Source organism: Rhinolophus ferrumequinum, chromosome 7, assembly GCF_004115265.2.
Source record: "Rhinolophus ferrumequinum isolate MPI-CBG mRhiFer1 chromosome 7, mRhiFer1_v1.p, whole genome shotgun sequence".
NCBI lineage: Eukaryota > Metazoa > Chordata > Mammalia > Chiroptera > Rhinolophidae > Rhinolophus > Rhinolophus ferrumequinum.
The window spans coordinates 84,384,983-84,412,071 of NC_046290.1; the positions used below are offsets into that span (position 1 = coordinate 84,384,983).

General features: G+C 41.9%; 1 protein-coding gene across 4 annotated transcripts in view; it reads left to right on the top strand.

The window, feature by feature from the left end:
* The window catches only part of SNX24 (sorting nexin 24), a 139,875-nt gene that overhangs the window by 2,532 nt on the left and 110,254 nt on the right, over positions 1 to 27,089 (top strand). The window contains exon 1 of one of the 4 annotated variants that reach the window (XM_033111087.1): positions 1,438 to 1,519. The exons of 2 other annotated variants lie outside the window; for them this stretch is intronic. In XM_033111087.1, the coding sequence (XP_032966978.1) occupies positions 1,454 to 1,519 (66 nt within the window). In that variant the 5' untranslated portion in view covers positions 1,438 to 1,453. Of the gene's footprint in view, positions 1 to 1,437; positions 1,520 to 1,644; positions 1,945 to 27,089 lie in introns of those variants that run through there. One more of the 4 variants, XM_033111089.1, reaches the window with a different exon arrangement.

Sequence of the window (27,089 nt, forward strand, 5' to 3'; positions counted from 1 at the left end):
TACCCAGATTTGTTTACCCAGATCTCTGTGGGTGGCCATTGACATTGGCTTCTAATTTTTAGCAAAAATTAGAACTATGTCAAATGTTGAAATAAGACATCCCTGTACATGCTTTTTTATGCCTTCTAGGATTTCTGTAGAACATTTAACTAGGTGTGGTGCTTCTCAGCCTTCTAAAGTTTTTACAGATATTGCTCAATTGTTATTCAGAAAGTTTATACGAAGTTATGCTCGATGTACAAAGTAATTTTTGCCCTTTTAACATTTAAACATTTACTGTGAGTCTGCACTGTGTTGGGTGGGGAATTGAAAGATGAAAGAATGCAGTTTTTCCTTAAGCCTTCTCTGTTCATCAGGAAGGGCAAGGTAGGGGTGGGTTAGGTAAGGGAGGGTTAGGTAGGTGAGGGTTAGGTAGGGGAAGGATAGGTAAGGGAGGGTTAAGCAAGGAAAGGTCAGGTGGGGAGGGTTAGGCAGGGGAGGGTTAGGGTGACTGATGTCAGCTGAGTCTTGAGGAAGGACTCAGTTCTGTTCTGCCTTAGGGTGGTGTGCTGGGGGTGGGGTTGGAGGGTGCTTAGGAATGCTGACTTTTGAAATCTGTTTAGGTTTTTGCAGGATTGTGAATTCTGCAAAGAGGAAGTACAAGGCAAATATTTCAGGGGAAAGGCGTTTTAAACTCCTAGATTCACCAAAAAGCAAAAATGGGGGAGCTACTTCTAAATCATTTTAGTTTACAAAGAAGCAGGAAAGGATATTGTAACAACATGCCAATGAACTCAAATATTACTTCTTGGGGTGGTTATTCTCTACCCGCCAAGCTCCCCCCACTTACTCCCTCTCCCCCATGGCTTTTTTCTTTAGAGTCTGTTTCCCTGCTAGACTATAAGCTCCTTGAGGCTGGGACAGCGTCAGTCTCCACTTCTGTGCCCTGGTACAGGGTCTATCACATAAAGAATTCAGTACCTGTCTGCTGAACAGCTAATGAATGATTGAGGCTTCTAACAGGAGAAACGTATAAGAACAGTGATCCTGATGCAGGAAGCAGCTCAGTGGGTTGGACTGGCATCAGAGTGCAGACTGGAGTTTTTATGTCCAAACTTTTTCCAATGTTTTTCACCAAGGGCCATATTCGGTAAAATACACAAACAGCCGGGCCACTCACTCGAGGTGAAGTACGTATTGCCTCACCTGGTTTATTTAAGTAAACTAAATGTATTTTTGGAATTTGCTGCGGGCCAATTAACAATGGATTGCGGGCCGCAGTTGGCCCGTGGGCTGCAGTTTGGACACCCCTGCTCTAGAGCTACAGAGCAGGATGGTTTTCGAACCTCAGACAGTTGGAAGTCACTGGGGAGTTTTAAGGAAGGAAGTAACATGATTAACTTTGCATTTAGAAAGAAGACCGTAAAGCATGAGTCATTTAAGAGAAGTTTGCAAAATGACCAGAAAGAGAAGGATGAGGAACTGGTCAAAGGCAGCTTGGGAAGGAAAGGGGCTGACTACAAAGGATCCCCAGGGCCTGGTGAGCAGATGTGGCGCAGGGTGACTCTTGGGTGTAGGTGCCAATAACCATGTAAGAAGTGGAGCGGAGGGAGGGATAGTTCATCTGGGGACCTGTTGAGTCATTTTGTGGGGTGAGACCATTTGCTTTTGGAGTTTCTGGGCCAGAAAGAAATATGGCTCTAGGAGGTCAGTCATCATAAAAGATGGAAAAGCATGAAAGTTGATGCTTATCTCAGGAAGAACATGTGAAGTGAGGGAGGAGGGAGAACTGAAGGTAAAACCCTAGAACGTGCATGAGCAAAGAATTATTAGCAAGCATCGGGAGGGAGAAAGAAACCCAGCGGTGTGAGGCGGGAAGAGAAAGAATGGTGGATGCTTTACAAGAAGGAAAGTGCTGGATATGACTGAGAGTCCTGATATGGTGACTGTCCATTGGGCATGAGGGTAAGTAGGTTCTAGGTGCCAATATAAGCTGGTGTTTCCAGTTTCCAGGTACATTGTTGGTAAAACAACCAAACTAGAATTGCTTAGGTAACAACCCAAAAGTTTCAATGTATTAGATTTCATTTTTCATAGCAGTAAAATTTAAGGCATTCAGTTAGATGGTTTTTCAAGTCCATTGTAACTTGATGTCTTGAGTGTGCTGTGCTTATGTTTGTTGTGCAAATGTTACGATCTGGACTCTTTCTCTGATTTCTTAGTGTATCATGCTTTTCGGTACAGAGGCAGCTCTGTATAAATGCAGGGACCATTATTGCTTCTATATTTCATAGATTAAAACACAAAAAACAATACAATGAACCACCATTTATCCAGTACTCACCTTCAGTATTTCACAATTTTTATTTCATTCACCACCGGTCTTTCTTCCGTTTTTTAAAATTCTGGAATATTTTAAATCAAATCCAAGATACAATTTCACCTGTAAATATTTTACTATGACTATCTGACAGGTAAAATCTTTTTAAATAACATAACCAAAATGTAAATATTACCACAAAATCAGCAATATCTTTATATCATCTCAATGCTTGTTTATTCTTTTTCTTTTTTTAAAAACTTATTCACAGTGCAGATACTGCCTTGGAATTAACAGTGATCTGCAGGAAGTGTTATTGCCATTTTAGATTTGTGAGATTGAGGCTGGGAGGCTGAGTTAGAGGGCCTGGCTGCCTGCGTAGCCCTCCTCTCTCTGTTTGCTTTCATCCTCAGAGTAGCTTCCACCAGGTGAAGCAATGGTAACAAGTTGCAGATTTAAGAACTTTTTTTTTGTTTACTACAACACCTGGAGGGTGGGGGGAGATGTGGACATTTTTTTCCCCAGAAATTCTGAACACATACATCTGCCTTCATATTTCATTATCCCCCATTGGTTTCTGAACCAGTCCTGTTGCCAGGAGAATCCTGTGTGCCCAGTGACTGAGGCCAGGGCAACCGGACCCAATCACCATGGCCAGGATAAGTTCACCAGATAGAGTTACAATAGTTCGAGGGGCATCCCTGGAGTTGGGAATGAGGTCAGTCCATTTCTGCCATGTAACTGGAGACACCACAGCGGGAGAAGGTCAGAAGGACGGTGAGAGCACAATGCCCACAGCAGTAGCTTTCTGTCACTCGTTGTAAGCATCTGTGATGAAGGAAGCCTTTGTGTAGCAAGGACAAAGCTGGCACAGTGACTCACAGTAAGTGAACAGCATAAGCGAGCATGAAATGTGGTGAGTGATTCAATCCACCTTGTGTAGGACATGATCCTTACAGTACTTAAGGACGAGAAATACACTTTGACAACATTCTTGAACATTAACACACAGCATGCTACATTTGTTTAAAAAATCAAAATACATCCAAGAGGGTTGAATTTTGTAAATATGATGCTTAGAAATTTGGGGACAGAAATTAGTTTGTTTTCATTGAGCTAGAAATACATTTCAATCTTTTTTTTTTTTTAAGTAGTTTTTACTTTGTAATTTATTCTTATAATAGAAACTGTTAATTTTGAAATAAGTTTAGATTTACAGAAAAGTTGCAAGGTTAGGACTCAGAGTTCCTATATACCCTCACCCAGTTTCCCCATTGTTAACACCACGCATTACCGCTATAATGTCCAAACGAGGAAACTAACATTGGTACTACTATTAACTAAGCTCCAGGCTTTATGTAGACTTCAGCAGTTTTTCCACTGTCCTTTTTCTGCTCCAGGATCCAATCCAGGATATCACCACATTGCATTGTTTTGTCTGCTTTGGTGTGATACTTAGTAGTCCAAATTGTAGCACCCTGTTGCCTCAAAAATGAGGAAGGGGTGTTATCACCAATGAGCCTGTATAGATCAAATCAAATATTATTTCAGATGCTTCCTAGGTAATTATTGCCACTTGGGAAAAGCCTGTTTATAATATTCTAGCCAAAGCTACCGGTTACAGTCTAAAGGTGAAACACACAGACTGTGAACTCGTGGTGTCTGTATTGAATCTTGCCTCCAGCCTTTAGCCCGAAGTGTGACTCTGGGCAAGTTACCTAATGGCCCTGTCATTTTCCTCACCTGTAAGAGGGGACAGAATACTATTCCTTACTGGGAAGTTGGAGGATTAAATGAGATAATCCTTGCAAAGTGCAAGGAATGGTGTCTCTAGCTATGTTTGTGATTGATTCTTATTATTTCAAGTAGGGACTCCCTTGAAGTTTACTTCTTCTAAAGCTCTTTTAATAGCATTAATGATGTTAAAAGAAGTCCAGGAAAAATATTTATGCTATTTAAAATAAACTCTTCACAAATACTTTGAAGTACTTCAGAAGCAGCAATCACACATAACTTTCAAACTGTGTATGTCAATTCTGGTTTAGTTTTTTCAGCCTGTTTTTACTACATATTTTTTTCCCTTCAAGATCATAAATGCTAATATATGTACATCAATGTTTCGGAAATAGTATTATGGAGGGCATAGAGATACATATTCCCACCACCTCCATTCTCCTCCATCTCCCGCTGCATCCCTCCAAAACAAAGGCGCCTCATGGCTCATATCTTGCATTCTTATGCTGGTTTTCTGCATACTCATTCAGATTTTTAATGGAATTTCCTGTTATTTGGCTTTGTAAATGTCTTTTCTGTTTTAATTCTTCAATTGTTGTCTCCTCCCTTCTAAAAGTAATTTTGTTATGGAAAATTTCAACATAGATCGCAGTGGAGAGGATACCTCTTTACTCAGCTTTAAAAATGATAAACTCCTGGCCAGTTTTGTTTCCTGCTCTTTCCCTCTACTCCCTGCACATCCTCCCGCATTTCATTTTGAAGCAAATCTCAGACCAGTCTAAGAGTATTTTCAGAGTCCAGAGTGCTCATCATTACACTATGGATGATACTTTCAGTTTGTGTAGTTAGAAAACAAAGCCTTCCCCTTTTAAAATATAATTACAGTATCATTACCAGTCACTTAAAAATAAGCAGTAATTCATAAATATCAATCCGTTTTTACATTTCGTTAGTTTTCCTACGCATTTTTTTTAATGCAATTTGAATTGGGATTGAAACTAGATCCATATATTGTGATTGTTTAATCCATTTCCTCAGTCTCTTTTAACCTGTAGGGTCTTTGTCCACCCCACCCAACCCTTTCTTTTATAATTATTTTGTTGTATAAACTGTGACATTTGGCCCCATAAAGTTTCCCTCACTGGGTTTTGCTGATTACTTTCTTGTGTCATTATTGATACATCCTTCTGTTCCTTATGTTGTGAAAAGGTAGAACTTGATCATTTTCAGGTTTGATTTGTGATGCTGGCAGCCAGACATTGGCGGGCATCGCTTAGATCTACTAACTCATTAGTGGTTGCTGAGTACTGACATTCTAGTTTTATCATTCTCTCTGCATTTATGGGCTTGAATACATGTATAAAGAGAAACTTTGCCTCATAAATTAGTTGCTCTGAGGTGTCCATTTTACAAAAAGTTTGGATAAATGCTTGATTCTTTTATTATTTATTTTTCAAAATGATGAGTTGGTTGCCTCCAAAGATCACAAACTAAAGGTGATCACAGAGGCTTTCTTTAAAAAAATTAGTATTGTTATGAATGTGTGGCTATTAACATATTTGATGTAGTTCAATCCATTGCATTTATCTTTCTTGTATACATTTTGTCCCATCTTTGGCCACTTTCAAATTTGGGTTGGTCACGTTGGCTACTGTGTCCTGGACACAGCCTTAGAGGTCTTTGATAACTTCCTTGCTTTCTAGTAGAACAAGATATTCCTCCTACGTCTTTTACCTTTCCCACCCCAGATCCAGAATTGGAGTTTTCTCTAAAGTTCCTTGGTTGCTTTTAGTGGGAAATGGTATTTAGAGACTACGATCTGGGCACAAGGTACATACAGTATCACTGTGTTTGTGGAGGATTCTGGAACTTTTCAGTGGCCAAAGCTAGGAATTTTTTTTTCTCTAAAGAAGAAATACGTGGTAAATTCAAGACAAGATTTTCTTCTTAGTCTCTTTTATCCTGAACTCTGTGTTCTTTCTCCCACGCGGAAAATCTCCGTATTTTAGATGCTGAGATTAATAGAATTAGAATATCACATGGTTACCAATTTCCTTTATTTCACAATTTACACATCAGTCTGCCTTAATACCAGTCTCACCAGCAACAACATAATCACGGAATATAGCTTCAAACATTTTTTTTTTAAAGTCCTTTTGTCCTTTGATCTATCCCACTAGAAGTGTCCAAATGACTGTGGTTTAAAATCACTGCGATTGGCTCTTCTCTCCTTATAACACCAATGATAACGCCAGCCTCATTTTATTTTGTATTCATAGGGATTCTTTGAAAAATTAATTTTGTTTTATACCTGTGGAAAGCATATGCTTCACCAGACTCATCTGCAGAAATCTATCTTCTGTTATGTCCTTTTCACACTATTTTCTTCCTCTCTCGTGGATGACCATTAAAAAAAAAAGTTATGGTTTATCCTTCCATTTATAAAATATATATAAACAAATTCAAATACAGAGGGTGCCAAAAAATGTATACACATGTTAAGAAAGGAAAAAACTGTATTAAAGTTGTAATAATATATACCGATAACAAAAGATGAATACAAGTCATATGTATGCATATTTTTGACACCTCCTATGTATTTGTGCCCCCACGTTTTTCTTAAGCAGTAGTATATTAAAATATTTTCTTCCACCTGCTTTTTTTTTGTTTTAACAGCGTGCCCTGGTGATCACTACACGGGCATACACAGCAGTGCTCCAGTATTTCCTGTAACTGTTGTTCTCCATTGTTGCCTGCAGTCACAAGCCTTGTGCATATGTGATTTTGTATTTTTGTCAGTGTGTCTTTAGAATGGGTTCCTAGCAGTGGGTTACTGGATCAAAAGGTAAATGCATATTTACTTTTGCCAGATATTGTCAAGTTCCCTTCTTTAGCGATTGTGCTATTTTACATTCTCGGGGCAATTTATGAGAGAGTGTTTCCTCACAAGTTTGCCAACTGCGCATGTTGTTAGGCTTTTGGATTTTTGCCAATCTGATAGGTGAGAAGTGGTATCTCAGTGTAGATCCTATGTGGTTTGCTGGTAAATTCTGATTAGTAGATTGGGCATACTTGTAACATGCCAGTGTCTCCTTCTAGGTGTTTTTTTTCTTCTCTTTTTTTCCCTTAAAGAGGGAGGCTGGCTATTTCAAATATACTATCAGCCTCTTCCTGTTGATTTTAATTAAAAAGGTAGATTATTCAGTTCTTATAGTTCTTTCTCTAAGGAAGAACCAGTACGTGAATTGAGTCTTACCAGCTGCCTTTCCTAGTTCTTTGATTGGAGATGAATTTAGGAATTTAGAAATTGTTTTAGATGCTATAAACTTCTTCCTCTTCCGCACCCTCACTCTTCTCTCCAACTTATTATTGGCAGTTCATCTTGTTGTCAGGATTACAGAATGCAGGTAGAGCAAAAATTCATTCTTACGATTATATTTGTTATGTGCTTACCCTCTCCCAGGCATTGTCCTGGTGTTTTGGGTGCAGAGGTAGCTGACATGAAAGCTTGTTCCGGAAGGACAAGTGAAGTTTGTTGTTTGAGAAAGGGAAGATCATTTCAGATTTAAGGAAGGGCATGGAAAAGGGGAAGAAGTATGGATAGTTGGTAAAGAGAGGTAGGTAAGTGGGGGGGGTGGGACTGGAGTTTGAAGGTTAGGTTGAGTGGTTTAGTGGGACTGTAGATACCCAGATAAAATTTTGTTCTGGTAGCAGCTACAAAGTGATGAGACTGGTTGTTTGTTATTAAGAGGAAAGAGACATCAGAGGTACAAATGACCAAGAATATATGAAAAGATAAGGCAAAGTTGAAAAAAGGGTTGTTGCTGTTTTTTAAGTTCAAAATGAAAAAGATTGATAAAAACCCGCACTAATGAGAATGGGGAGGAGAGGGAACAGGTTCTCTAACACACTGTGGGTGAAACTCTAACTTGGAAGATCTATTTTGGAGGTCAGTTTGGCAGTATTTATTAAATAAAATATTTATATACCTTTTGACCCAACCTCCCATTTTTTGGTCTGTATCCACAAATGGACAAGGGTATACACATAAAGTTATTCATTGTAGCATTGTTTATAATATCAAGAGAAAATGGAAGCACCATCATTCACTTATTTAACAAGTGTTTATTGACTACATACTAAGAGGTAGTCCCTAAGTAGCCTTCTTGTTGGGACACAACAGTGAACAAAACAGGCAAAAGTCTCTACCCTCAAAGAGTCATAAGTCTCCTCTAGGCTCTTACATTCTAGTTGGATGGGGGGGAAGAGGCAGAAATAAACAGGATAATTAAATTATCTGTAGTCTCTCAGAGAGTGATAAGTGCAACTGAGTAAAATAAATAAGGGAAGGGGGATAAAGAGTGCTGGGGGATCATCAGAGAAGCCCTCCCTGGGAAAGTGATACTAGAACAGAGACCTGAGGGAGGTGAGGTGGTAACTTAGGAGGTTATGTAGGGGAAGCGTGTGGTAGGCAGAAGGAACAAAGCGGGTGAGATGGAAATGTGCCCAGTGTGTTTCAGATGTAGAAAGGAGTCCAGTGGAGTTGGGCTGGAGTCAGAGAATAGAGGGTAGTAGGAGATGACGGTGTAGGTAGTGTCAGATGCACTCAAAAAGAGTCAAGAGGCTTTCCTAGAAAAGAAATGTCAGTGATTTATGCAAGATTCTTAGGGTTTGCAAACCGGAAACACTATGAGGCAATACCCAGAGTGTTCCGAAGGAGAAAGAAAAGTCTGAGAGTTTGGTAGTAAAACGTACCTTCTTGAGAAGAAATCAGTTCAGCATTCTCAGCCCCTGGATTGGTCCAGGGTGGTATTCATCATATGCCCGGTGGTCTAGACAATGGAACCTTTTCTTCATGAGGTCATTCAGATGGTTAACTGAGGTTTGCTGTATGCCCAGGCGTGAACACACACCACGCTGATGTGTATCCAGGTATTGATGTAGGACTGGAAAGTTCAAAAGTTTAAGTTCCCAGAGCTAGTTAAAACAAGAATCATCGTTTCCTTACGCCTCAGCCCACTTGAATTTAATAATCTGGCAGCTTGACTACAGTGACTCCATTTTATTTCTCGACTCTATTCCTTCGTCGTTCGGTAGGGTAGATAATGTGAGGTGCAGTGGTGAGTGGGGACGGCTGAGCCAGTAGGCCTGCGAGGGAATAGTAAGGCTTTTGCTCGAAGAGATGGGAAGCAGAGGAGTGATGTGATTCTATCATTTTTTACAGGTGGAAATTCCTGCCCTTACATGTTGTTTGTAGGAGTTATGTTTGAAAAGGATCAGACTTGTTTTGTTGTGGAGAATAGACTCTTAGGAGGGTTGGGTGTAGGCAGGGAGCTCAATTAGGAACTATTGTGGTTTCCCAGGGAAAAGGTGATGATGGCTGAGAGCAGTCCTGTAGGTGGAAGTGGTGGAAGATGGTTGGATTGTGGATGGATTTCGATGATGGAACCAATAGAATTCATTGATGGATGGGATTTGGCTGCAAAAAAGAAACAGAAAAAAAAAAATGAGGAGCAGGATGACTCCAAGGTTCCTAATTTGCAAGTAGAAGAATGGTGGTATTGTTCACTGAAATGTGTAAGAATTCAGGTAGAGCAGATTTTGGGGGAAAGACCAGAAGTCCTATTTTTGGACATGCTTACCTTGAAATGTTTGACCAAATAGCTGGGCATCCTGTGGCCCAATCAAGTTGACACATAAAATTAAACATCACAAATCCAACCCTTGTCAACTTAGCAACCATACATATCTCCTTTTAAACCATACGTAATCTCCAAGCAAAGACAATGAGAAGGTTGTAATTCTGTCTGACATGATGCAACTATCCTGTATACAACTGAAAACACACTAACTACTTTCCCAGAAGAGGAGATAAAATCCTTGAGTCATGTCTACCTCTCTTCTTGATGTTACGTAACTTAAATTAAATACTATGATGATGTGAAGTTAACAATACGTAAATACTATGATACAAAGCCATTACATCTTACGTTGCATGACAAGGGGATAAGAGAGGAAAGAAAACAAATATATTTGTTTTACATATGTGACTATATATGCATATGCATATACAGAGGGTGCCAAAAAATCTATACACATTTTAAGAAAAGAAAAAACTGTATTAAGATCATAATACTCAATATATACCGATAACAAAGGATGAATAAAAGTCATGTGTATACATTTTTTTGGCACCCCCGGTACACACACACACACACACACACACAAACACACACACACACACACACACAAATATATTCATAACAAAAGAAGGAAGGAATACTCATGACAGTTATAGTTCTCATTTCTGTAACTGGTCACGTGGCCGTAGCTCGTATGTATAACTACCTTCTTGAACTACCCGCTCCATATTTCCTTTGCCTTCTGCAAGCACCAGAGCCGGTCCTGGTTCTTTATCTGGTGGGGTGACCCAAACCTTTATTACTGAAGGGTCTAAGTGGTTAGTAGTCCTACTTGAATTAGATTGTTTTAGTTTTCCATTGACTTTAATCACGGGGCAGCATAATACTAAGAGATGTCTTCAGGGATCCCCTGTATTCCCAGGTGTATTCTGCCTCCCTTCTGCTGTGGAGTAGTATCCAATTTCCCCTTCCCAGTCGGGCTCAGCCACCCTAGTCAGCACAGTAACTCCCTTCTGTGCCTGTTAATTCAGAGACAGTAGGAGCTAAACGTGGCCAGGTATCCATCTTACTCTCCAGGTCAATGTAATCGTTGTATCTCGTGAGGAAGCACTCTTCCCTTCGGAACTAAGACTTCTGGACCAACAGAGCATAAAGCTGTGGGGACAGGAAGCAAAAATTTTGCCAGTTGGTCCTAAAGGTAATGGTGAGCAGTGTCACTCCCATTTCCACTCCTTGATTCCTGGACGCGGGAATCTGGCTACTGGAGAAACAGCACCATACATTGGATGCTGATTCAGAGCATATACAGCCTCCTGGAGAATCTTGTCCCAGCCCTGCAAGGTATTGCCATGTAGCTGGCACTGCAACTGAGTCTGCAAAACACCATTCCACCATTGTGTCCAGGAAGCTGCTCCAGGAAGCTGGGGAACGTGGTAAGACTGGTGAATTCCATGATTATGGATCCATCGCATCACTTCATTTGCTGTGAAGTGAGTTCCTTAATCAGAAGCAATGATTCCACTGTGTGGAATGCCACAGCGGTAGATAAGGTATTCCGTAAGTCCATGGTACTTGTGGAAAAAGCATAGAACGCAGGGAAGGCAAATCCGTATCCAGAGTAAGGATCTCTTCCAGTAAGAACAAAACACGGCCCCTCCCATGATGAAAGCAGTTCGATGTAATCAACCTGCCACCAGGTGGCCAGCTGATCGCCCTGGGGCATGGTGCCATATCCAGGGCTCAGTGTTGGTCTCTGCTGCTGGCAGACTGGGTCACTCATCAGTGGCCGTCGGCAGGTTGGCCTTGGTGAGTGAAAGCCCATGTTGCTGAGCCCACGTGTAACCTCCATACCTGCCACCACGACCACTTTGTTCCTGAGCCCATTGGACAATGACAGGGCTGCCTGGAGAAAAGGGCTGCCTGGTATCCACGGAAGGGGTCATCCTATTCACTTGATTAGTAAAACCCTCCCCTGCTGAGGTCACCCTTTGGTGAGCATTCACTTGGGACATAAAATCTTATTTTTTCTGCCCATTTTGAGAGGTCTATCCCTGTGACTCTCGGAGACTCAGATTTCTTTGTCACCAGTTTCCAATTGTGTTCTTTCCCATTCCCCAACCATCCAGCCAAACCTTTGCTCACAGCCCAGGAGTCGGTGTACAAGAGCACATCTGCCCATTCTTCCTTCCAAACACGGTGAACGAGCAGGTGCACCGCCCAGCGTTCTGTGCACTGGGAGGATTTCCCTTCACTACTGCCCTTCACTTAGGTCCCAGAAAGGGGCTGTAGTGCTGCCGCTTTTCACTTTTCGGTGGTGCCTGCATATGGTGCAGAATCATCTGTAATCAGGGCCCAAGTCTTTTCTTTTTCTGTCAACTGATTGAAAGGAACTCCCCATGAGGCGTAGGCAGGCCAGGAGAGAGAAGGTAGTGCAACAGGAGTGGGAACCCTGGGCATTTGGGCCTCTTCCTTCACTTACGTGTGCCTTTAGGGCCTGCTTGGGCCCGACCTTGTATGTACCACTTTCCCTTGATGATGGAGTGATACTGTGCACACCCAACTTTATAGCTCGGTGAGTCAAATAACACCCACTTCATGGTGGACAGCTCAGATTTCGTGGTAACTTGGCCCATGGTTAAGTTTTCCATTTCTGGTAAGGCCAAGAGCTGTTTCTTAAAAGGAGAGCAGTTATTCACAGGGGATGACAGGGTTTTGTTCCAAAATCCTAAGGGCTGATACTGTGGTTCACCTGCAGGGGTTCTGCCAAGGGCCCCAAACAGCATCCCTCTCTGGCACTGCCACTTCAAGCACCACTGACTGGATCTGCTGGACCAAGTGGCAGAGCAGCTTGTACATCAGCCTGGGCCTGTTGCAGAGCCTTGTCTTGTTATGGGCTCAACTCAAAACTAGCAGCTTTTCAGGTCACTCGGTGAACAGGCTGGAGTAACACACGTAGGATATGTTGCCTCCAAAATCAAGAGGCCCACCACGTTTTGGAGGGCAGTCGGCTTGACTCAGTCTGCAAGTTTAAATATTAATTTCCTCCAAAAATACTCCCATAGAAAGAATGTTTGACCAAATATCTGGGTACCCCTGTGGTAAAATGAACAATCATACTTCCTTCTAAAAGTGAAATATATACTTCATTCGTAAATAAGTATTTTAGTGTTTTTCTCCCTTTTGTTTTAGTTCAGATGAACATAACTTGTGAAAACAAGCCATTATATTTTACTATCTCATGAATATTTAAAACTGTGTTTAGTCCTTCCTGCAGTTGGAAGGTTTTTTTCTTCTGATGCACACCTATGGAAAATGTGTGTCTCTGTTTTTAAAAAGTGGTCATAGCACAGGGAATAAAAGTTTATAGAAAAGATCTGTTTTCCTTGTTTATTATTAGTGAACAATTAGATCTCATTGTCAGTAAAAATTGATGGCTGCAGCTTCCAAACTATTGAGCCTGTGCTAATAAATGCAACAGTTGTTCATAATTTGGTGGTAAATGACCTTTAAATGTAGACGTTTACAGAGACTGTCCTTGGGGAACAATTTAACTTCCAAATGACACCCATGAGTACTTGTTATCATTTAAATATGCTTCCTTTTGTCAATAACAGAATAACAAATACTGGTTAGATTTCTAATGTTGATTCAGATACCAGGAAACCTGCTGAATAAATTAGTGTACATTTGATTTATATTGACCAAAATTTTTTCCATTGCTGTGTTACAGGTCAAGGTGACATGCATTTAAATGCACTGTAGAGCAGAGGTCATGTTTGACTGACATGAATGCTTACACTGTTTTTAATTAACTTTTAAATATTATCCTAGAGTTCCTTCTCAAGAACCAGTTATTAGGAAGAAGATTGAAATGCATTTAGGACATGAGTGGAGACCTTATTTTAAAAGTCAATACTCTTGATTGTTCCCGTAAAAATTATTGGAGTAAATTACTGCTGCATTTTGTTTTATAATTTGTATGGAAATCAGATCTGCTTTTTTCATTACGGACTCTGAGTTCATTGTCTGTGGGTTTTCCATTGATAGTTTTGCAGAAATAATCTAAGATAGCATTGAGAAAGGCAAAATAATGAACAAAGTCTTACCCAGTACAGGAAGTGCTTTATCGAGCAAATGCATTTTCTTAGTGCTGTGAACTTTTTCGTGGATGTTGATGTGTGGATGTGGAAGGAGGACGCTTTGCAGGTGAAGACGTGGATTCAATTTGTCAGCCATTCACTAGTAGTCCAGAGTAGTATAGGTTTTAGGGACACTTTAATCAACACCTGATTGGCCCTTTGAAAGCACATCTTCACAATGAATGCTGCTGCTTTTACACATTACAATTTTTGGATAAAAAGCATTTTGCTTTCCATGTAGCATTTTTCTCATTTATGCCCCATGTACGAAGCTTTACGTAACTCAAAAGTTTAGAACTGAAAGGTACAAAGGTTTTCTTATTCTTCTCAACCATGAAGCTCTTTGTTGTCCATCAAAAAGTGAGCTCTGGGCATTCAGGATAACCTGCTGAGCTGCATGTAATGAAAAGGCAGCTCAAAGCTCCTCTACTTTACAACTTTCCATGTGAACCATTTTGATGTAAACAGAGCTACCTTTCAGAGCAAAAAAGCTCCTCAACTCTACCTGCGTCTAGTCAAAGGTATCATTCCTAGATGTCAGTTTAGTTTCAGCCACGCCGTGCTTCCTTAGCCTGGAGCTTCGTGCCTAGGTTTCATATTCCTAAAATAGCATGGACCCCGTATTGTCCATGAGGGCAAAAGAAGTGGCAGTGTCGAAATGCTCATAAGGGAGAAGAGGAAGTGAAGATAATAAAAATGGAAAGTGGTGAGAGAATGACAAATATGTGCATATGAGATGAATCATTCAATAGTGGGAACGATTCTGAAGGACAGAGTGAAGGTCATGCAGTCAGTGGGCGTGCACTTAAGAAGTGACTGACAAGTGGAAGGTCTGTGGGGTGTCAGCATCAACTTCGGGTGCCTGATGCCAAGGGAGAAGACGCAGAGTTTGAGAAAAAAACCAGTTGTTGATATGATGGTGCTGTTGGCGAACGGCCCATTGGAACACTGTGCAGACAAGGGCTTGGGCTTCTAGTGCAGGTAACTAACCGGCTGCTAAAGCTCTGGTGCTCGGCCATGGCTGCACATGGGAATTACCTGGAGTTCTCGAAACTGCCAATGCCCGGATCCCACCCTCAGAAAACCTGATGGTTCTGGGGTATGGATTGAGCATCAGAAGTTTTACAGAGTCCCTGGGTGATTCTAGTAAGCAGTCAAAATTAAGAACTGAACTAAAGAAGCCCGCACGGTGCTTGTGGAGTTCATTAAAGCGAGTGACTTGCCCCCACACATCAGTGGTTCTGGGGAGTGATTAAAGGTACAGATTTTCAAGCTCTCTCTATCCCCAGAGATGCTCGCATAATTGGGGCCCAGGCTTTAGTATGGTTGAAAAGCTCTCCCGGTGATTTTGATTTTTAGCTGAGCCTGCAAACTGTGGAACGTTGGCTTACCCTGTTTTGAAAAGGATGCCCTGTAGAGGGGATAAAACAAAGCGTTAAAGGATTGGTGCACATTCTGATGCAGCAAAAGTACATCCAGGACTGAGCATAGAAACCACTCTGGAGTCTTTGGATCCGTAAACAAATGAACTTCTGGAAAGCTTGTCTGACATCACCCAGTTTGAGGAACTTCTAAGAAGGGTCATTTCTAAGCTTTGGAGCGAGACAGACATGGTTCCACATTCTCGCTTTGGGAGATTGCGCAGGTCATCCGTTTCCCTGAACCTCATTTCTCTAGAATGCCTATGTCAGTTTTTTCACAAGGATCCAATTTAAGTACTGAGCACATAGCAAGAACTCACCATGTAAGGCAGCTGCTGTTATTTCTAATACTCCTAATTACATTTTTGCCAGTAGGAGTTAGTATGTCATATATTTTACCTTCCTTTCATCTAGCATGAATTTTTCTCTTTTTTTCCCCTCACCTTTGAATAATTCTGTGTTTAATTTACTACTTTCAATGGATTCTTTTTAGAAAGCAATGTCAAAAGATCCTTGCAATGTTTTCCAATTAGAGAATGACATCGAAAGGGTCTTAATCACCTCCTGTGAGAACAAATGAAGAATGTTGATTATGTGGTTAAACAACCAATTGTTGACGACTACTCTTTATTGATCAGAGTGCTTAGATGAAATTCCAGGTGCTTTTTTTTTTTTTTACTTTATAGGCTCCTCACAGTGTTCTCAGGTAAAACCTTGGTTTCCTGCTTTCACCAGATAAGAGAAGGTCTTTTGAGAAGAGGCCAGACAAAGCTAAATTTGTAAGTGTCTTAGTATATAGCTCTAGCCTGGCAGGGGGGGTGGGGCCAGTTCCCATTCAGACCCGTTTTTTACTGTGTGCTTCCTCCGAGCAGAAGTAGAACTTTGACCCCTGGCATGTCAGGGTTCAGGTTTAGCAGGTTCAGATGAGGCCAGCTTTAACGAATGTCATTTTAACCCAGAGTGTTGTTTTTGAAGCTGTTATTGCAGTCACGTGTGCTCCTTAGGTGAGTTCTGGGCCTAGAAAGTTCTGGGGAGTTCATCTTTCTGTGACCCAGAGGATTCTGAATGCCTGGCTGGAGAGGCTGACCGTCTGTTTAAGTGGAAGTTTAGGTCAGAGTTTATGTGATGTGCTGTGAGCCCGTTCGCATACTGGGTGCCCTGTAGAACCTGAAGGGGGGCTGGCTGGGAGAGCCAGGCAGAGGTGCCAGGCAGGAGCTGTAAGAGGGGCAGTGGTTGAGGGCTGGGGGAAAGGCACAGACATGTGGGGTGGGAGGGACAACTTTGTCAGCTGCACTATTTACTTACATTCATTTATTCAACCAGTAGCTCTCGCAGGCCTGCAGTGTACCAGGCACTGCCTGGGTCCTTGGGGTTGCTATCACTTTAAGCAGTTTTCTTTTCCAGACCCTTGAGACGTTCCAGATTTCCCTCTCAAAGTGGTTCTTTCTATTTGTGAACACAGCGTACGCAAGAGCTGTAGTTAAGTCAACGAATCCTCTATCACTCCATGGAGAACTGAACGTATAAATACCGTTCTGTTAACAAGCTTAAATAAGACTAAACTGTTAACTTCAGTCTCATTATCTTTAACATGGGTTGACAATAGTCCCTAACCCATAAGATCATTCCCGAGATAAAATGATATAATGTGTATGAGGTGCCTGGCAAGATGTTTGCCTCAGTTTAGTTAGCTCCGTGGGTACCGTGTTTCCCCGAAAATAAGACCTGACGGGAAAATAAGACCTAGCCTGATTTTTCAGGATGACACCCCTGAACATAAGCCCTCGTGCATCTTTTGGAGCAAACCTTAATATAAGACCCGGCCTTATTTTGGGGGAAACACAGTACGGCTGTTATCATTAGGCCTCTCTGCCTTCACAGCTTTGGTCCAGTCTGTCCCCTGAAAGCCAGGTATAAAGAATACAGCCAAAAAACTAACGTGAGAGACAGGAAGGCAGCCGGGAGAAGGGTTTCTCCGCAGGTCTCCTTCTTGCCTAACACGTTGGGGAACCGGTGGCGGGGCGGGGCTGGGGGTGGGGGCCGGGGGCGTTCAATAGGTGAGGTCAAGTACAGAGGAAAATCAACACGCGTCCCTTGGGTGCTGGCCAGTGGCAGCACGTTTTACTGGTTCGGATACTGGACCATGCAGTGTCAGAGCCACTGATGAATCAGATTGTGTTTCTCTTGTAAACTTGGCTCCTTGGGGAGGACATTCTATAAGAGAAGTAGCAATGCAGTTAGAGAGTGGACTTTGGAGGTGGTGACGCCTGGTCACTACCTCACTATGTGTGTAATGGGCCAGTGATGTAAACACTCTGAGTCCTGGATCCTTAATGGGGATACGAGTAACTGCTTCACAGACAATCGGGGTTTTAATCAAAAGAAATAATTGGTGTAATACAGTGGGTTCTATAGTAGTTAGTGTTGGCCTTTGTTTCTAAAACGTTAAAGCTTTATATTGGATTTATAGAGAGAGTTCTCTGAGTGAGGCTTGTGTAGGATTTCTGATTTGAGGACAGTTGATGCTCTCTACGTAGTTCCTTCGCTTTACCACCAACACAAAACAGAAACAACAGAAATCATGCCTTTCAAGTAAACATTTGATAGAAATCCCAGCATGGCAGAGGGACGTGAGGTTCATGAAGTTGAATTAGTTTGACTTGTGTTTATTTTATCCACAAACTATATAGAATTGTTTCTTGTGTCCAGTAGACACACTCTATCAAAACCGATTGATTCGTGATATAGTTTTAGTAAGTGAAAAATACAGTGCCGTGAAGAAAGATGACCCAGCACTCCAGAGAGCTCGCATATTAAGACTTAATTTTTATGGGGAAAAAGTACATAAGTCTTATGGATAGCGCAGGCAGATATGCGCTTCTAGAGAAGTCTTCCTTTAATACTTGGCCATCATCTGCTTGAAGCTTATGCAGTCTAGGGGGAGTGCAGGAGGTGTCTGGGCTTGAAGGTCAGCCAGACCTGGATTCTCACCTGGGCATGCCTCCTCAGGCCTCAGTCTCCTCCTTTGTAAGATGGGGGGAAGAATGCTAGCACCAAGAGCTGTGAGGACAAAAACGTAATTGAGATACTAAATGAAAAGCACCTCCTCTAGTACAGTGCGAGGAATGTACTAAAAACAATTGGCTGTTGCAATCCTGGATCTAAAACGCAGGAGGAGACGAGCAGGTTCTCTTTATTGCAAGCTGGGCACAAGAAGCACTCGTTTTGCCTCTGCTTGTGTCATCGCTGCCTCTGGCTGGGCGGCCCCGCTCTCTTGCTCAGTGCCACCCGTCCAGGGGCCCGAACTCTCTGATTCACTGCACAGGAGGAAGGAGGGTGCTCTGGAGATTGTGATGAAGCCTGCTGTGATGCCGGTGCTGTGAGAGGCCTTTCTGATGGCACTGTTGTCCTTATCTGGACCAAAGTGCCAGGAGCTGCAGGGACCAGGATCCCACTTCAGCCGTTTGGGTCCCAAGGCCTTGCTTCTGCCTCAGTGGTCTGGGATGGGGACGGGCATTCTGGTGCATGATGGGATGTTCCTGGAAACGCAGGGGATTTGGAGGTCATGTTTGGAACATGTACCCAATTCACTGGGGCTTAATTTGCGCAACCGAAGAGAGTTTTCCAGTATTGTTATTCATACTGGGGAGGAACTTAAAACAGAAACTCATTGTAAGCTTAAATGTCAAGTAAATGTGATGAGTCAAAATATAGGAAACACTGTCTCCATAAAGAAATGTATGTGGAACCAGAAGGCCAAGAACTGACTTATTAAGTAATAAGGGTTAAAAATGATTTAAAACTCTGTGTGAGTGTGTGTGTGTGTGTGTGTGTGTGTGTGTGTGTGTGTGTGTTTGACGTGAGATTATGTGAAAGGTGGACTTAAATAGTCCTTTTGTTTGATTTGTTCAGTTTTTGCTGCTTTGGCTGCCCTAGGCCTACGCATTGTATAATGGAGTTCTAAGGAACTGAATTTTCCTCCAGAATTTCTTGTGGACTATTTTGTATTTAAGTCTTTATAAACAGTTCCACTGATTTCCATCATGTGATATACAGACCATTCTTAAATGAATATAGGTAGGCACTAGGTTCTTAAGGTGGCGATAGTGCTGTCATTTTGAAAGTGTGTATTTAGTTCACAATTTTTTTAGATTTGAAGGGTTTTTGTTTTTTTTAAGAAATGTTTACTTTATGTTAGGGATATATTCATTTTCATCGGCCATTTCATTGGTTTATAAAAATGAAGACATAGTAGTTTTTGAAAGCCCCTCAACATATTTTGAATGGCTCACTTAATTCATATATTTGTAACATTGTATGATAGTTAATTTTAAGGGATCGTTCCATAAAAGATGGATAGAGATTATTAAAGATCGGTGCCATTTAACCGCTTTGCTCTTCGTCTAGCATGCAAAGGAAGCGGAGCATTTATCTATTATAAAGTAGCATAACTCATGTAACGTAGTAAATAAATCAAGTCTTTGAATGCGTGCTTGGTGCCAGCTTCAGGCAAATGACAGCTCGAAGGCAGGATTCGAGTCCTCAAGGAGTTTGTACTTTAGCTCTACACCAACCAACAGTACCCACGAAGGAATAATGAATGCTTTATGGTAATCCATAGCAAAAAAGAACATTGTACTGAATGGAGATTTGGAGAATGAGATGAGTGAGGAGGGAAGTACCTGGAAGAGTTCCTGCAAGAAATTGTGCTCAAGGTGCATTTTGAAGCCTAGGCAGGATTCAGGTAAGCAGATGAAAACGATAGGGTCTTTGTGGAGGAACCCACTCCCCCAAGATAGAGAGCTATAAATGAACATTAAATGACGGGGGATGCGAGCAGTGCCCCATGTGAAATGGAGGGTGGAGAATGGAAGTATTTTTGGATACAAGGGGCAGGGCCAAATTGCAGAGGTCCCTGTGGAGGAATGAATGCCTTTGTTCTGTTTGCTCCTGGAGGATGAACAGTGACCGCGTTGAAGATGTCAAAGGCCATTCCACTTTTGACCAGGAGTGGGGAGCAGTAGGGGGAATGTCTGAGTTGCTTTGGGGGGAGGGGAGCAGAGGAGAAAATGCCCATCACTGGCATCCGGTAAGGGTGGGATTGGAAGCTCTGAAATGTCCTAACTTTGTGCAGAAACCAACAGAGTGGCATAACATGTTTCTGAACAGCAAAGTGACATGAAAATGGGGAAATCATGTTGATTAAACTTAACGTGGTGTGCAGAAGGTTTCCAAAGGGGGTTGATTGGAGGCGACTGTGGGACTTGCTGTGACCCAGGCTGGGCTAGGGGTCTGCAGAGATGACGAGGATGAAGCTCGGGAGTGGCACAGAAGCATAGAATGGACATGGGAGAGTCTCAACAGAAAGTTGGGGGGCTTTAGAAACTGTCCGGAATTGGCAGCTAAAAGAAAAGGATGAATAAAAACTAAAATTTCATCTCTACTTACCTCTTTTTCTTATCCCACTTGGCACTTACTCCCTGCCCTACATGCCTGAACTGCTCCCTCAGTTGCTGGAGGTTTGGGGTTCTCATTCCTCTGAGTCTGAAGTTATGCAGGCTGTAGGAAGTCTATCCGGCCACCCCTACCCAGAGTTCGCTAGCTTGTGTTTCCCTTCCCGAACAAGCCGAGTTTCACTTCCTTCTAATAGCCAAAGGTGAGATTGTCACTTTTGCCCAAGAGTTTTCTTCCTGCTGCCTCATCTTCAAGTCCACAAGCCAACGAGTGACACTCTCCCATGGAGAACCTCAGGCCATAGTCTGAAAGGCGGCTGCCTCACTGGCTGGATGGCCATTCTGTTCAGGTGATGGCTTGAGACTCAGCCTGATTCTGGCTTTTCTTGCAAAGGAAAGGCGGGGAAAAAGGGGGCCAGACAACAGAATGATGGCTAACCAGGGAGGATCCATGAATGGCACAGCTCCAGTGAGCCACATCTGCCTTGAGCTTTGAAAGGATTCCTAGATAATGAGAGGACATCCTTCTTGGGACCAGGGGTGGGAGAATGGGGTGGGGATGGTGGTACCACTTCCTTTGCCGTTCACAGAACTCAATGAATAGGTTTCTTCACTCCCTTGCCAAGTGCCTGGTTCGTGTTCAGTTCAGTTGAAGCGTGTGGGTAGGAGAGCCCCAGTGTGTGGTTAGGGGACCCATCGGTGTCAGGAAAACCAGGTGGAGAAAGGGCCTGTGGAGATGCTGTGGAACCTCAAGAAGTGGTTTTGTCAGGATGGGGTGGAGGAAGCGGGGTGAAGGGGATGAAAGTCAGATTGCAGTGAATTAAGGAAGTTGGATAGAAAGTGGGGAGAAATGGTTGTGGACCCTGCCGGATGCTTTGACTATGAAAGGAGGGAGAGATGATTCCAGCAAGAAGGGAAAGCAGGGTCAGGTGAAAGCTTTTTCTAAATCAGAACACAGGTGGGAATGCAGCTTCCTGGGAGACTAAGGGTTGCTCTTGGAGTTGCTTTTCCTGTCAGCTTACAGACTTGTGCTGATGATTCAGCCATATAAAGTTTGGGATTAAGGGATGAGTTTCGAGCAGCAGTGTCCCATAGAAATATGATGCGAGCCACATAGGGATTTAAAGTGGTTTTTTTCTTTGTTTTGTTTTGTTTTTTGTTTTATTGGGGAATATTGGGGAACAGTGTGTTTTTCCAGGACCCATCAGTTCCATGTCAAGTCGTTTTTCAGTGTAGTTGTGGGGGTGCAGCTCGGCTCCAAGTCAGGTCATGGTTTTCAATTTAGTTGTGGAGGGTGCAGCTCTCTGGCCCATGTGGGAATCAAACCGGCGACCTTCGTCTTATGAGCACCGCACTCTAAACACCGACCGTCCCCAACATAAGGATTTTAAATTCTCTAGTAGCCATATTAAAAAAAATTCAAAAGAAACAAACAGATAATGAGTTATATTTTATTTAGCCCAATAAGCCCAAAATATGATTTCAATGTGTCATCAATATAAAAATTGAGATTTTTTAAAATATTATATTTTGTAGTAATTCTTTGAAATCTGATGTGTTTTCACACTTACAGGACTTCTGCACTTGGACTGGCCACATTTAAATGCCCAATAGCAGCATGTGGCAAGTGCTGCCATATTGGATGAGGCAGACGAGAGAAAAGGAGGGGTCCAGTTTACAGCAAAACTTGCAGTGATGCAGGAATGAGGGTATCCACTTTGGGGAGCTGAAATCCCGAGTTTTAGCTTCTTCAGCCACTGTTGAGAAGTTAGTCTGACTATTATTTGTACTGTCACCGTGTACCCTCCATCTTGCGTTTGGCTCAGAAGAGGTGTGTTGTGCTTGGGGTGGACCCAGCCTTAAGTGGGTGGAGTTGGAAGCAGTTATTCAGGGGGCCTCAAGTCACTCTTGGGGCTCAGTTTCTTGCTTTACCACTTATTAGCTATGAGTCACTGAGCAAGTCACTTTACTCTCTGTGCCTCAGTTTTCTGATCTCTAATGGGGATCAGAATAACAAATTTCATTATATGAAATTCTACAGTATGTCACAGGGTTGTTCCAAAAATTAAATGTGGAGCGCTGACCCACAGTTAAGACGTAACAAATAAATTTTAAAAGATGTTTCAGGTTACTCTGAGTTCATGTTAATCATCGTAGATTTTAACAAAAGCACAAAAAAAAAACCTTCTCTAGGGACTAGGACTTTATGAAATGCTATTTGAAGTTGGAATTTAAACAAAAAAACGGCCTCCTTCAATCTTGTGTTTTTCTTTGGAAAAATATGAAAACATAAAGTTTCACTTTTACTAAATTAACATATATGAATATATTATTCTTAGGAGCCACCGTAGGGTAAGTGAACTCTTTTAAAATCTTTCCAAAAAATGGAAGTGCAAACTTGAATTTGAAGACTTTGGTGTTTCTGAGAGGCGTGCCACTGGCATAAGGCATTTTGGTTCTAATTGCATCCCACGTTGGGAAAACTTTTTTTCGTTATGAATACCTCAATACAGAGGCTGTCAGGATGGAGCTGAGGGTGGGGAGCAGGGGAAGTAGAAAGCTTGTACCAGCCACTGCGCATGTGCCCTTTGTCTGTCAGTCAATGTCCCATTTATCAAATGAGCTTTTACAATAACCAGATAGCTGGAGCACTCCCCTACGTAAGGATGCAGGAACCTGCTTATGTCCAGCTCAACCCTTCTGACTGAGCCTGAAGTTGGAAAATGGGCCTGATAAAAATGTTTAGTCTGCAGGGCCTTGTTTTATTTATCATATCAGAAAAGAACAATGTTTTGTTGTGTTGTGGTCAAAATAGAAGCCGACCTTGCTTGTTCACAAAAGCTCAAATCCTGGAGATAAGGGGGGCAAAATAATAGAGTACAATGGAAAGAGTAGAGTGTAATTATTTGTAGCTTGTCAAGTAGAGCCCTTTGAAGCCCCAAGTGATTCAAATCTGGGAACTCTGCACAATTCTGTAAACTAACCACAACCAGCATCAGAGAAATCTCCCCTGGTCCGCAGACAGCGCTGAAATTGCATCAGTTTGTCATGCACTGAGCATGCCAGCCTCACACAATATCATTTGGTTGCAAATGGGCCTGCCCCCAAAGCCCTGAAACACATTCTGCGGTATCTGACTCTTGGCCTGCGATTTGTCATGTCCCTGCTGCTATCAGTGTACAGTAATTTTAATAGATTCTGATGGTTTCCTTGTAGAAACACAGGATGCATCTGGTTTGGGCACAGGACATGGGAGAGACTACTCTGGCTGAAGACAACAGAAGTGTCTGCAGAAAAACTAGAGATTCATTTTATTTCATTAAAAATTGGTTTTAGCTTATAGGGTGGTGTTTTCTGAATTAAGGGAAAAAAATTCTCTGCACCGTTTAATAGCAGTAAAACATATTGCTTGTTTACATAAGGTAACTACTTATCTTTAACGTAGTTATCTCTTTAGAAATGTATTGCTGGTCGCAGTCTCAGCTTTTAGAAATCACAGCTGTTAAGTTTGGAATCAGTCGAATGTAATAGTTTACTTAGCCCCTTGCTACTCAAAATGTGGCCCATGGATCAGTAGCGTTGGTGGGAACTTGTGAGAAATGCAGATTCTCAGGCCCCACCCTAGACCTACAGAACTCAGAGTCTGCGTCCTCACAGGATCCCCAGGGATACCCACATGCATTAAAGTGTAAGAAGCCGAGAACCTCAGGGTGAGAGCAAGAGTCCGAGAGATCTGTGTTTGAATCCATCTTTCTGGCTTAGTGTGTTTGACTTCAGGCAATTCGTTCAGTGTGCTAAACTTCAGGTTCCTCATCTATAGAGTGGGGATTATATAACTACATCATATGGTTCTTTTGAGGAATAAATAAAATTATGAACACATAGAGACATAAATATCTCTACCTATATCTCTATCTATAGATACAGTGCCTACATAGAGAAAGCATACAATAAATGAAAGCTGTATCGTGGTGCTTTCATGGACTTTTACTCAAGAGCCTTAAAATTTGTCTCATTGTGAAATAATGCACTGCAAATAATTCCCACAATATAGGGGTTGTGAAATTTAGAGCTGAACTGTAGCTGACTATGGCAGCAGTTACTGTCTCTCCCCACATAATCACCTGTTGTATTAACCTCTGTCCCATAGCTGTGGTGGAGCTCTGGGCAATACTGGTCCCCTAGAGAAGTCTAGAAAGTGTCCCCTCTGACTCCTAGCAACTGGGCTGAGTACCACCTCAGTGTTGACCAGAGTCTGGTTCCAGAGCCCTGCCCTTGGCTCCTGGCCTCCTGGCCCTACCCACCATGGAAGAAGCTCCTGCCCTCGTCCCTACGCCCTGTGTTCTGGTCCTGCTGTGGGTGCTCAGGGCTGTGTCCCCGAAACCTCCTGATTGTCGTAGGTGGGATGCAGGCACTTTTTCCTAGTATGGACCTGTGGGAAAAATACGGAGACAAAAATGAACAGCCCGGTGTAAAACAACAATTTTCCTCCCACCTTGGGAAACAGTATGATTCCCTCCCTCCCTTCCTCTCTCTCTGTTCCCCGCCTCACAATTATTCTCTCAATTTCTGTCTACAAATGTGAAAATTTCAGCTCACTGACTTTTAACATTGTGAACAAGAACATAAAACGGTAGTTAATTAAATCACCCAAATATGCCATTTATTTCCGTATCTGGATCAGTTAAGGAAATGGGGATGGAGGGTATATGGGGAGAAATGGGAGTGGGTGAGGAATTGGGGAAAGCTGGGCAGAGAGACAGAGGGATGGGGTGCAGGACGGGATGGAGCGTATCGGGGGAGGGGAACAGACAAAGGAGAATGGAGTACAGAGCAGGGAAGATGGAGACCAAGAGGAGGTTTGTTCAGTGTCAGCTGACTAGCTCATTAGTGTTGCAAAAAGTAGGAAGGAGGTGACGGTCTTTTAACACAGGTTCCCAATCTTGAAATTGCGTGTGACATCTTGTACGTCTGTGTATGTTTCCACAGAGGTCTCCAGCTTTGTAAATCTGTGAGTCCCAAGTAAACCTGCCAATCATTTACTTCAGATCACAACTTGGAATGACCTTCCTGCCAAAGCGGAAACTGTTCTCTGTTGTATTTCTATATATTTAAGGTTTTCCTTTTTTGTTAACATTAATACAATAATGTCTTTCAGTATTTCTTACATATGGTTAGTGTCTAGTTAAATCTCTTGCTGTGTCTTGAAATGCACAATGGCCTATCTTTCTAAATATTTCCATTACATTTTTTTCTTTTCAAATTTTGCCCTGCATTTTGTTTATGTGGTGTATCACATTAAATGATTTGCGGATAATGAACCAACTTTGCCTCCCAGGAATAAATCACACTTGATCACGGTGCGTGATCTTTTTGATATATGGCTGAATTCTCTTTGGTAATATTTTGTCATATTTTGAACTGACTTGATTAATTGGTGGCTTTAGTGATGGTTAGTTTCTGCCATGACTCTATGAACTTCTGTTAATGTTAGTGCATTACATTAAAGTGTTATGTGTCCAGTAAGCTTTCAGAACTGTCAGAAATACATTACTCGAGATTGTCACATCATTGATTCTTACTTTAGAACTTTGCTTGGATGGATTGATATATATTTTCTATGGTAATCTCATTGGTCTATAGAGGAAGGAGATTTAGTGTCAGTATTAATGAATACTATTTGATTTATTCAACTGAATATGTAAACATCCAATTTAACTTATGAAATTAGAATTTGGAAGTCTCGTATGTGAAACATTTTTTCGAATTTTTCCCTGGATTCCTATAGGAATATGTTGTTTTGACATGAATTCTGGATCTTCTCTACTTTTTGCTGTATTGAATTAGCTTCAGTTATTTCTTTATCTGACAAAATATGTCACACAATTAATTTCTCTTAATAAACTCTGTACTCAATAGTACAGCCGCAACCTAAGTTGACTCACTTTCAATGTTAATAATAGAGAATATAAAGTGTGTGAGGTGAAGATTAAGAGAAAGGTTCTGACCAGAGAAGTGGGGATGGAAGATTGAATAACAGGTATCAAGTCGTCAGGAAGCTGTGTGGTTACCAAGAGTGAAGATCACCTTTCTGCTGAAGAGTCTGTGTTCTCCTGGAAGGTATGAGTATGTAGCCTCTCTGAAGGGGATAGCGAAAGACTTATACCCAGCTTCTTAGAAAAATGCATCCATTTCAGAAAGTGTACCAACACTTCTACCTCTGATAATTGTACCAGGTTGGCACATATATTCTGGAAAATCCACTGTCCATTTCAGAGACATGTTTGTGGAAAAGGACATATGTATTTGCAATGAGATGGGTATAAACAGTTTAGAAGTAAATGGGGCCAACAGTTCACTTTTTTAAAAGTACAAGTGAAAGGCTCGCCTTGAATAGGGGG